The 13,621-nt window shown below is 32.9% G+C and overlaps 1 protein-coding gene across 1 annotated transcript in view; it reads left to right on the top strand.

The window, feature by feature from the left end:
• LOC137390629 (low-density lipoprotein receptor-related protein 1B-like) overlaps positions 1–13,621 on the top strand; it is a 49,741-nt gene extending 36,120 nt beyond the window's left edge. Inside the window, exons 15-16 of the mRNA XM_068076954.1 lie at positions 305–800; positions 13,471–13,621. Of these exons, the coding sequence (XP_067933055.1) occupies positions 305–800; positions 13,471–13,621 (647 nt within the window). The remainder of the gene's footprint in view (positions 1–304; positions 801–13,470) is intronic.

Below are 13,621 nucleotides of genomic sequence, written 5' to 3' on the forward strand. Positions count from 1 at the left end.
TATTATTCTTATTACTCTCAGTTATGATGATGATTATTAGTTGTACCCTGACAGTCCAGTCATCTGTGAGAGATTGTCTGGGGTAATAACTATACATGAAATTATTCCAAACTGTTGGAAGGTGATCAATTGGTGCAAGTGTTAGAGTTTTGATCTAACAAACAGAAGATCTAGAGCTAAATCCACCCCAATTCAATGTTTTTCTTTAAGCTCTTCCAAGATTTTAGACAGACGGAGACAGCTCTTATTGTAGTAAAGGTTATGGTAAAGATATTATAGGCGTCATTAGCTTTGTACATTGTAGGTTTGAGCTGTGAGACCGGAGGAGTTGGAATATTCAAATGCACTAATACTTCTAACTGTATACTTGATGAATGGGTATGCAATGGCCTAGATAATTGTCCTGATGGTTCTGATGAAAAAAACTGTAGTGGAGGCTTTACATGCACAAATAACAATCGTTGGATTCCTGACTCCTACAAATGCAATGGATATGCCAACTGTGATGACTCATCTGATGAAACAACATGCTACTGTTCAGAATTTACCTGCGACTCAGGGATGTGTATCACACATGATAAAAAGTGTGATAAAGTGAACGACTGTGGAGACTGGAGTGATGAACCGAGTAGTTGTGATTGTCGTACAATAGAGTTTACCTGTGAGTCAGGATACAACAATTTTACAGACAAATGTGTCGCAGCTGAACAGGTGTGTGATGATTTCCCTGATTGCCTAGATGGTTCCGATGAAGCTGTTAATCGCTGCAATGTTACCTGTAATAATGCAACTGAACACAGGTAAGATTTAATTTCAATTTATAAAGAAATTTAATATCACTCTTACCTAGAAAGTTGAAGAGTGGTTAGTCTGCATAATTCATCAAGGTGAGGATATAAAAACATTTTTAATTTGCTTTAAGGTCGATTAAGGACAACTTAGGTTTGCCATTGTTTCACATATTCCCTAAAATATTGCTAGTCGCCAAAATGTACCTTAATGCAGAGATAGCTAGATTTTTATAGCAGTTTCCTGTTACTAAAGCTGTCTGTAACATGCAGTTAATAGTAAAAATGAGACAACACCAGATGCATCGCAGTAGATGTCTGGTGCTTGTTGGATATCAGGCTACATGCATAACACTAACGGACATACCATTTTGGTTGTTGAGTACATTCTTGTTTATATAGTTATGATTTGAAAAACTCAACTTGCTCAGAAATGGTTTTACATTCTATTTGAGTTGTATACATAGCACTAGATATGTAAAGACTTTTTCAGCCTATTTAAAAGACTGTGTGAAATTCTGGAGTTGTCAGTTCTTCCTGGCTGCTTACCACAACTCCTAACAATAGTGTAAAAGTAAGTCTTTTGCTCCAACACTATAATCGAGGTAATATGGCCATCTTTGATATCTGTCTAGTTAACTAATGAGCTTTTGTTAGAGTGCAAAAATTGGCCTCCCTTCTGCTCTCAAGCCGGGTACTATCTTTGTGATTAGTGCTTATTCTAAGCCAATGTGCTGTCTTGCCCAAACCGCTGAAATAACAAGCCTCTGTTTGCTTGCCAGACTAATTTCATCAGCTCGTCAAGTGAAAATAAATGTAAGCTAAATTTGAGCAGATTGACACTCGAAACATGCTAGATGCAACCTGCTGATGTTTGTGATTGAGCAAGTCCTTACTGCTTTATTTGCTAGCTAGTTTTGCTAGCTCTATATGTTTTACATAGACTATCTGTAAAAAAACAAACTCTCCTTGTGTTAAAAAATGTTAGTAAATTGCCAGATATGACATAATGCAAAATGAGTATGTTCGTAAAATGTTCATTCTACTAATAATTTACTAAAAACAAGAAACAATTCATGCCATGTGCACATACCCTGTAAAGCGTGCACAAGGTTGCATAGCAACTACAGCACAAAAAATAAAAGCCTATTCATATAAAACAGAAACACTAAATGCAATGTGTTATCAAGAAATTCTTTTACAGTATTTTGATGGTTTTATCATTCCGGTACATTCAGTCTAGTTTGCCAAGAATATGTTAAACTACCCATTCAAAACACTGGAGGGTTATTCATTGTTCTGTTTATATTTCATTTTGGCAACTTTTCTGGTTTGCTCTTGTATTTGATTATTTGTAACCTAACATTACCCTTTGTTGAAAGAGTGATTTTTTATTGATTTGCAGAAGTTCGCTTACAGTTTTTGTCCATTAAAGAGATGCTTGATGAACATTTCAATGCTTGCAAAAGAATATGCTTTGGTAGTTTGACTAATTGCAGCCAAATTTAGGATGGCTCTGAGAAACACGCATACTGTAATCTGCTTAGTTTGTAATTAAGCTATCGCTTTGTTGAACCAATGATGTACAGCCCCAATGATATGGGAGGCTGTATATCATTGGTTGAACCCTCCATTAGATGAAAATGGTACATTGATATTGATATACAGTAAACAAGCAAAAACAGGTTAAGAATAATTGTGAAACTTCGTCATGCTTTTCAATTCTATTCAAGTTACCATATTCAATTGTAACATAAGATGGGAAATTTTATTCGAATTTGACTGAACAGTGATTAGCATTTGCGAAAGTGATTATATGTATTTGTAGACCGTTATATGTTAATCGGGAGTAATCTTATCTGTGAAATAATTTGTTCGCGTATTGTAAACTTGACCAATAATAAAAGTAAAGGCTTGTCCGAAGGCCTGACTACGCACGCCGACGAAATGCTCTGTTTACGTAGCCAACGCGCTGCCACCGGTAGCACCGATGCACCAGCAGAAAATTGTCATGCGTCGATTCGTCAACGAACGGATTGGTTTATGCTGGTCAATACTGTGATTGGCTGAATGGGTTTATGCTTACAATCGCGATTCAATTTTATTCCTTACCAACATAAGTTGCGCCTAGGATAACGATGATTGTGCTCCGTTTCAACGTTGGTTTATCCACAGCGAAAGAAGTTTTTTTGTAGCAACTACAGGGTTGTTGCAATTAAAAATTGAAACACTTTTTGATATATTATTGAACAATTAAATATAAACAAATTAATTTGTCGTTTAATTTATGTCATGAACTTACAATACTTTTGAGTACAAAACTTTTGATCGCTGGCTTCTAAAGTTTTCTATAAAGTAAAATATATAAATATTGTAATATCGCTGCACAAACGCTATTGCTATCTCTAATCATTGATTACTCGTATTAGCTAATAAATATCATGAAGATACATAGGTACATTAATTATTAGTAGGCTTATTCTATTTTTAATCCATCGTAGATTGTTTTTTCTAGTTGCTTTAGTATTTTAGAAATCTATTTTGACTGTTATCTGCTTCTTGCTAACATTGGTAAGCTGCAAGTAGCATTTAAGTAATGCATGTGAAGGCCCTCGCTTAATTTTTATCTCTTATATCAAGTAGTACTATATTGCCATGCTTCAGGCTTTTACTTGTATGACTTTCTTATTGTAGACTTGCTGAAATAGTCATATTGAGTCTCTGTTTTTTTGGAGTTTCTGTTGCATTTTTACTGATGCCATCTATAGCGAACTCTCGCTACCAGCAATTTGTGGAGTGCTCAAATTTGTCCATGACATCATAGTTTAAATTTCTGCTGATCTCTTGTGATGTCATCATGAGAGGTAGTTCTCTCTTTTCTGAGTATTTTTTATAATAGCCGATTCATGACAGTAAATATAATACTGCCCACACTATGCCTTTGCTGGGGAGTTTACTTACTATCTTTGTTTGCAACTCGAACCTTCGTTCCTTCTTAGTTTTGAGCATCATTACTGCATTGTTTGTGCTCAGTACCATTTGTGTATTAGTCACATATAGAGGTTAACACCAGTTTTGTTGTAATAGTCTTATTTTAACACGTCGTTTTACGATGCCATGTTTTATGATGACAGGTTTTACGATGATGACAGGTTTTACGACAGCATGTCTTATGATAACATGTTTTACAATCGAGTGATTGTTTGAGTTCAGTATTTTTTTGCTTCAAATTTTCTATTGTTTGTTTAGTTTCCACTCTGAACTTGTTATGTTCAGGTTTGTTGTTTTCTTACTTATGCTTGATTGTAGAGGTTCTCTTAAGTGTTTTTAGTGGGTTTATCAACAACTCGAGATTGACGGTTGTCTCGTCATTTCCTGTACGATAGGTCGGTTCGATTAGGAGATTTTGCTATTGTCTTCACTAGAAACCTGATTGTGAAAAGTATCTGATGACGTAATTCAAAATTACCATCAGCTTCGGCGGTAAAGTCTACAATTGTATCATCCTTACTAACTGGCAGCAGCAGTTTTTGGTTGATTATGCTTAGGTTAAGTTGGGTTGTAAACACTTCAAAGGGTTTCCTACCAGATACTTTGATAGTGTGTTTTAAGTCTTTGAATATTCACTTTGCTCAGCTATGGTTTGTTTAGCATAGTTAGGGAGGCAATCATTTTCTGTATATTCTTTGGTGAGTATTAAACAGCACTATTATCTTGCATGTAAACCTTGGATGTTTTCTATCAACATTTTGTGCTCTCTTTTATGGGCGGGAGAGGATAGGGTATTGTAACTTCCAATTTTTTTTAAAAGTTGTTTCCAATCACCATTTTAGTCTGAGTGACTGTAAGGAACAAAGCTGGTATGCTTGTACCATGTGGTGATATTCCTTGCTAAATAAGCTTATGTTTTGCAGTCTTTCAAAGCACTGTTAGCCCTTTTTGCTTTCCTAAAGTAATTTTTTTCCACAGAACAGAGTGAATGATACTGTAGCCCTATTGTTTTATTGCATAGCGATTGTATTTGTTTCTCATCTTGTGCTAGATGAAAGCTCTGGGCAAAAATAAAGAATATATTTTTGTGAGATTGTGGTAATCAGTGTGGCTTGAACAAATATCGTAAACCATCAAAATATAGTTAACTTTTTTATTGGAGAAAGACTCCACTTTTTGGTAGCTTCCTGTTTTTTGCTATGCTACAGAAGTACATTTGGGGATAATATTTTTTGTAAATAAGTGAGATGTTACGCCGAGTTATCATACTTTTAATTAGACTTGATATTATTCTTAAACTAGCTGTACTAGCCGGCGTTGCCCAGGTAATAAAAAGACATTGGACAGAAAATTGATTTGTATTTAACATATAACAACTTTTGCCGCTCTAACTTTCAAACTGCATATCATTGGAAAAGTGTTTTGTGTAGTTGAAATAATTTGAGAGAAAAAATAAAAACAACTGTAAAAGTTTTCTAACTTTGTCAAAAAGCTGTAACTTTCACACTTCATATCGTGAGGAAAATGTTTTGTTTAGGTCAAATAAATTAAAAACATAAAATAGCTATAAAAAGGTTTAGATATTCGTGTAAAATATTTAGCAAGTAATAGCTAAATTGAGTCCGTTTTGCTACGATTACAATAAAAGATGATTTGGTAATGCTACAATTAATACGAACTGAGAAAATGAAATAAAAATCCTGAATATGTTGAATTAATAATAACAATTCATGCATAGAAGTTTGTGTGTATAAAAAAGGTTACTGTTCCACCAGAAGCTATCCATCAAAACTTTGAATACGACAATATCTCTCGATAGTGGTACAAATGTAAAAATGATATATCATACTGTCTTTGTCTGATATAATTGTCCGCATGAGAAAAATTAACCTTGACCCCAAATATAGTATTTGAACCTTACGGAAAATATTTCTCAACAGCAGAACAGGAGAATCGTAACGTGTGGGCGCAATGCTAAAATAATTAGCGTGTGCATCCTGCCATGGTTTTATTCACACAAACCCACATTTTTTCCACCTTCATTTCTTACTAACACAGTTGTCAAGCTCCTTTTATAAAAATTAACATATTATCATAACAAAATTTTAGTATGTCGCTTCATAGAATGCGCTTGATTGAACCAAAAACAGGGTGAGAAATCTTTCTGAAAATCAATTTGATATTAATTAGTTAATAAAGTCACTCCAATAATAAAATCCATTCCAGAGACAAAATACTGATGCAAATGCTAAAGTCTGCATGGCAGCCATCTTAATACCTAAATGTTAAATCTGCTGACTTTCTACCACATAAGCTTATCTTAAAAAGTTTCAATTCGACATTAATTTAGATAATATCATGGAGTAATATATTTGACAAGTTACAACCACAAATATATACATTTATTATAGTGTGAGTTTAGCAATAGAAGCAGATTGGTTTATGATAATGTTGAATAATATTTTGTATTATAATTATCACAACGTAATTATGGCGAATTAAGGCTGTTGTCGAAAATCCAGGACAATTAATCGCCTTTAGAACTCTTAGTCTACAAATGCCACTAACCATATAAGCCTTCATTCGCCCTTCCTCTGCTGAAACTGATTCTTATTAGTGTAGAGGTTATGTAACTCTAGTATTTTTGGCTAGCTGAGATTTACTAGCTCATGATTGCCTTCTCCATCGTAACATGATTTTTAAGGGTCTATGCTCATGTCATTCATTGTTACAAAACATTCCACTTAATTTCTCAGCTTTGTATTGCTAATGATTTAATCCCCATTGCATGCCCAATGTCTAGTAATATGAACAATAATATAATGCTGAAGCTATTGCTTAAATGTCAGCAAAAAATAAAACCCGTTAAAATTATGCAATGTTTTTATCAAACTTGTTCAAATAACTAAAAGCTGACATTTTAAAAGTGCTTTATTTTTAATGCTTTCAAAGTATGAGAACAGCCCAGTTTTATAATTGCCACATTTTCATTCTTGACATAGTACGTTACCCTTATGTTTAGCGCATACTCATCTATATTTAAATGATCTATCGCACAACAGGCAGATCGAAATAGGGACATCCCGAATGATTTAAGGTATAAATCCAAGCATGGAGAAGTTTTTAATTTGTAATGTTATAAAAATTCTAATGACATGCCCGGTTGTACCTCATGTAACGTCTCACAAGAATTAAGAATTTCGTATCACAGTCTGGGTCTAAGAGTTTGCAATCACAATGTTTTTGAGTACAACAACTGTTTCAGTGATTGTTTACAGTCCAATTTTTGCGCAGCATATTATATTGTAATATATTATAATTCAAAATTATATAACATAGTATGATATAATATAAAGTAAATGCAATATGCATATTGTATTTACTTTATATTATCTCTATTATCTTTATATTTATTTATTAATAAATATTAGAGCTGCACAACGATTATAAAAATTAATCGCGATTAATAACTGGTCTGAACCAATTAATCTTCGATTAATCTTAGAATTAATCTAACAAAAACTTGTATATTCAAAAAACAAATAATACAGCTACATATAAATTAATTATATTTGAGACAATTGTTAGCAGGAGTACATGTTATGTATAACGTAAATAAGTTACAATGTAATAATTATTATAAGTATGAAAACAGTTTATGAAAGTCTATAATTAAGTCAGCCAAGAGTTGAGGCAGCACAGTTTATTCTCATTATCGGAATAAAGAGAGACCCTCTTTCTACATACAATATTGCCAGCTTTAGAAAATAGCCCCACTCACAGAGGATAGTAGTAGTAAATATTGTCTGCAACAGATGGTGACGATTTCTGCGCGGTAGGATGAGAATCAGTTAAATTATCTTTCAATGATGATGTGCTGTGGTGGTAGGCAAATTCTTTCTGGCATTTAGTGCACTTCGATTTCTTTTTTACACTTCCAACAACGTACGGAAATGCGCTAGCTAGTAGGGAAGACATTTTCCGCTTTTATGTTCCAATAAAGTGTCAATCTTATATTACTAATATTCTAGAGCTAAAATATGATTGTGATTTAAAAAAAATGAAAATACATGTACAATTTACTTAAATAAGTTTTTAAAAATAAACAGAAAATAGACTGTGAGATATATGTATTAAATAATACTGAAATCACTTTTCTTACTACTACCTAGAAACATGTTCGAACAGCCAACAACATGGCCGCTTATGGCTAAATCGGCACGGTGCTTGTGCATTATATTGTGTAAACAAGTTTAATGTTAGCGACTCACTTTGTGTTTTCATAGTTGAGTGCATAATAATTATGGTTGTATATAATTGGTAAAAAAGTGCTTCTTGTCATAATATTTATTTGTTAGTAAATTAAATGGCAGTAACCTGCTATGTTAGTGTTATATATTGAACAATACAAAGGAACCACATGATCACCACCTCGTTTGTATTTTCTTTGAAGATTAATTGGCTCAACTCAGTTAATCGCTTTACTCGCAGTTACTCGCGTTAATCGTTTAATTAACATGATCATTGTGCAGCTCTAATAAATATATATTCTATAATATATATTTATGTTACATAACATTATGTAATCCCATTCTGTAGACTATTATATTATATAATACTACACTAGAAGTTCCACTGTCATACAGCCCACGACCAAAGTGATATTGGAAGAAAGAAAGGGTACTGATGGTTGAGAAATGCAATATTAGCAGTCAAATGGCACTGCAGTGTAATAGGATAACTGCAATGGTAGCTGTAATGTACTGGGTGTGGGTGTTATTATATACAAAAAAACAGCAATAATGAAAGAAAAGATTATATGTTTATATCTCTCCCCCTGCAATAGGTTAAATGCAATATTGGCCAATATTAGAAGTAGAATGCACTGATATTATTAGAATAACCAACATTATTACTATAGTAATAATATAAAACCAATGCACAATTTTGTTTACATTTCAAAACGTCATAGCTAACAATATCAAGAAGTGATATTTATATAGATTTTTAGAAAATCTATTTAAAAAAGTGTTTGGTCATGACAAACAGCAATAATGAAAGGAAAAGATTATATGTTTATATCTCTCCCCTGCAATAGGAGAAATGCAATATTAGAATTAAAATGCACTGATGTTATTAGAATAACCAATATTATTAATATAGTAATACAGTAATAATAGAAAACCAATGAACAATTTTGTTTACATTTAAAAACGTCATAGCTAACAATATCAAGAAATATCAAAAAGAATATCCAGACTTAGTAATAGTAATACAGTAATAATAGAAAACCAATGCACAATTTTGTTTACATTTCAAAACGTCATAGCTAATAATATCAAGAAGTATCAAGAAGAATATCCAAACTTATAATTAAATATCGTAATCTCATAAAAATCGTTAGAAAAAAATATCATCATCATTTCCTTTACTTACACTGCGTTGGACATCAGTTAGAATACCAAAGTACTCAAATGTGTCTGAAATGTCAATTAATTTGAAATCGGCAAAAATGAAACGATTTCAGTATGCCTATGTTAATTACCAAAACCTTTGTCAATTCGACAATGCTATAAACTGGTGAAAAGTGCACGTTATTTTTTCATGAAATGCGCACGACTTAATCATTCTATTTTTTGTCGCTTGGCGTTTCAATTTCCGGTCTTAACTTTTATAAAGGTGAGGCTTAGCAAGTTTTAATAACGATTTTCGTTCAAATAAATCTGTCTATTTGTGTATAATCCAATCAGATGGGTAAGTTTTAAGATAATAACGACGATTTACAAAGGCTTGGTAACATATTTAAATAGGTTTGTATGTGTTTTGTATTGTTATTATACTTTAAAGACTCTACAAAACGATGGTTAAATTTGTTGATGAAATTTTGATACAAGGGTTCATCTCATTGTTGATGAATAATTTTCAGGAGTTGTGTGCACATGTGCATTTATCATAAATCTCCCAACCAATCGCTTCGCCCTGTTTGGTCGTGGGATTATGTTGTCTTACTATGTTGTATTTTAATAGCACATTGTATCATCACTTTATTTATAAATATTATGCTTAATTATACTATATTATATTATACACTAGGCCACTCAGGAGGGCTGTCAGGGTGCCCTGACATCCTGACGGGTGTCAGGGTGGCCTAGTGGTAGCGCCTTTGATTATCAACCATGGGGTTGGTAGTTTGAGTCCTGCTTAATGCCGATCTGACACAAAGCTCTCAGCAAGATTTTAACCCTAAATTGCTGGGTCTTTTGGATCTAGACCATAACTTGGAGGCCCTGTGTACCACACTGACAATGTGGGTATGTTGAAGATCCACATCTGTATTTTGCACACTGGGCAAGTGAAATGACTACCTGGCTCTGTCAGACTGGACTTGTTGCAAAGGCATCCCTTAAGATTAATCTGACAGTTCCGGAAGTGGTAGATACTGAGAACTGGATCACTTCTTGTCTACTATACTGCTCGACCTAAGCATGCACCGCTAAGATGCGAGTCGTTGTGGATTTCTGACAGACGGCCATATTATTATTATACTACTAATACTAATGAATGTGTGGAATTGCACGAGTAATTAAAACAGTTTATAAACAGTGGTAGGTAATATAGTTCTCATTGGATAAGTTTATTAATTAGCATATGGCAAAATTAGCAAATTTGCTAATTTGAGTAACTTAGCCTATGCTAGTAACATAATTACTATAATTATAATATACATAATTACATAATTACTATAATATAATATACATAGTTACTATAATTAGAGCCATAAAGCCAGCTTGTAAGGACGTTACATTTGATGTTAATCATTACGTATGTATTTTAACTGATGTAATGAGTGTGACTTATTATATTTCATTATATAGCCATGTAGCTGCTTGAGATAGTGGTTTAGCATAGTGGTTTATCCTTCTTATCTGCAGATCTAGAGGATCCCAAGTTCTAATCCATTGCAAAACGCATTTTTAATTCCCATGACATTATCTTCATAACTGGAAACACGAACAACTTGAGAGAAACACTTAAGAGAGAAAATGACGTATAGTACTCACTATTATATACTAGTTTCTAGATATAATCTAGTTAGCCATTAGAGATATTCTGGTGTGTCGACAAAGCACGGAAAATAAATAGCAGCGCAATAATTTAGAAACACTTAGTGAAATACATAAGTCTATTGCTGCAGGTAATATACCAAACTGAATAATTATCATGAGTCTTATTCTTGTCGAAAGCTATCTTTCATCCTAACCTTGAACCCTAGTGATGGATAGACGATTAGCCAGACAGATGCTGCTGTCAATAGGCTGTGGACAAAGGCAATTTATCTTGCATTTCTGTTGGCACCTCCTTTTAGTGGAAATTTTTTTGCACTTTCTAGATAGATTTGATTGTGTAAAATTCATATCCAATGAGTTGCCATGTGTATCATTACCACCAGTGAGAGAATTTTTACACTTTAGGTTTGGTAGATTTTAAAGAGTTGTCTCCTGTTACGTCGAATTGTAATTGGCTCTTTACGGGTTGAGTCACAGTTTGTTGACCTAGCATAAATATACTTATTTTGCAATGATTATATTCACATGTAATGATAACTTTTGGCTTATGTAACTGCTTACGAGTACATTAATTTTATATAAAATGTGTTATAATAACATTTAATGTATGTATAAGCACAGGATATATTATAAAATACACAAAAATCTTGTGAATAACTCCTGTACTACAATAAACGATTGAGTGTTTTATGCAACGTGTTATTGTAATATAAGTTGGCATTATCATTGATCATGAGTTCATAGTATATTTAAAATGTCATGCTGTAAAATATGTATTATAATATACATAATATATTGTTTAGTAAATTTCATATAGTATATCATATAATGTATATTGTTCTCTATCTATATATATGAGTATCAATGTTTTTCTGTTGTTCCTCTGTATAGTTATGGCGATAAAGTATTTGCAACAAATAATCACCTTGGCACTGGATCTGAAATATCAAATCTCAAGTATACTAACAAGCTTGCAAAACCACAACACTAAGCCATTCTTATCACACCCATCACTCTTACCATTTGTTGTATATGCTTTTCACAATTGCACATGTTAAATTATTAACTAATGCAGTGCACCCTCGAATTACAATGCCCCTGTTTTAAGAATTTTTTTTGTTTTACCTAATGGAACACAATGTTTTTTGTCCTCGCCATATGAGGACAAAACCTTTTGGGCTTTTTTCCACCATACGTTATCAATAAAAGGTTTTTCGAAAATAAAATTTGGCCATCACTGATTACACAAAAATGACGAAAATAAAAAGACGAACATATGCTATTTGCCAATATCCCTCCCACAACGCTGCAAGCAACTGATAGCAAGCATCGTACCTCAGTTCAGCGTTATTTCTCATAAGTTATAGTAAAAGGGAAGCCGGTAAATGTTTAAACTTTAGCTTATGACAAAGTTTAATTTAGTAAAATGCATACTTAGATACAATACATACAACTTAGCTTTAAGTATAGGTTTACTAGGCTGAATTCATTTAACTTAAATTCAACGTTTATGTTATACGTCTGTTTCAGAAGTAACAACTCTTCACCATACGTACTGCGCGTAGTACATTGTATTGATCCATTTCTTTGCAGATCATATCCACTAAATACACTAGAGTTACTGTAGATAATTATAGTTACTAAGGTTAGCATATTATTTATCATGTTACTAAATTCCAATATGTAGTACGTATACAATTTCTAATATGTACAGTACGTATGTAAATTTTTGATGGTTTTTACCAGGGGGTATTAGCATTAGATAATTATTATGGGTTTCTATGGCACTCAATGTGACATTTTCTCTTACGATGCCAACACCGAAACGAATTAAAGTTATAGAATTCTATACCAAATAATTTTTTATTGTGATCGTAGCAGATCAGACTTTATTTAGCCATTACTTGCTAATTATTTCACTTTACATTTGAACAACTTTACAGCTATTTTTTCCTCTAAATTTATTTCATCTGCACGAAATACATTTTTCAGGATATAAATTTCAGTGTACAATTTGAAAAAGTTTGAAAACTTTTACAGCTGTTTTAATTTTGTCTTAACTTATTTTAGTTGCACAAAACACTCTTCTCATGAAGTTTAAAAATAAAAACGGTAGCTGTTGTTATAGGCTAGATAAAAAAGGTTTTCTGTGCGAAGGCTTTTTATTACCTTGGCAATGCCGGACTCTTACCTAGTATCCTACATATTCAACAGTATATGTTGCTTATTAAATTATTATTGCAGTATTATATTGTATTTATTCTCTTAATACACTAAACATGGTCTTCTCAACTCTGATAGTTACCAAAGGTTGGTTGGACACTCATGCTCTGAAACCTTCTTTCTCTTTTTTATTACATACTCAATGAGGTTCCTAATGGCCAAAATATTTCCTTCATTTATCTCTTGTTCTATTGATTGATGTTATTGTTAGCACATATATTATAGATGTGACAATAGTTGATAATTGCTCATTCAGAAGCTCTGCAACTTTCTCTAATGTTCCGGAAGCTTGTCTCGCGCAATTACTGCGCACCGGTTGAGTTACCTTGGGGGACGATTATATATCCCACAATATCTCTGTCATTGATTTTTCAATAAAGGGTTTGTGATATCTATTGTAGATGTGACAGTGGAGTGAGCAACTTCGACTTCCTTCCGTGTATAGATACTACATATGTCTGTGATGATTATTCCGACTGCGTAGACCAAAGTGATGACTCAGTCTGCCCTGGTGAGTGTAAAGATCAACAGTGTCATGTACTTGTCAAGTAA

The sequence above is a fragment of the Watersipora subatra genome, chromosome 3 (assembly GCF_963576615.1).
Source record: "Watersipora subatra chromosome 3, tzWatSuba1.1, whole genome shotgun sequence".
In the NCBI taxonomy this organism is placed as follows: Eukaryota; Metazoa; Bryozoa; class Gymnolaemata; order Cheilostomatida; family Watersiporidae; genus Watersipora; species Watersipora subatra.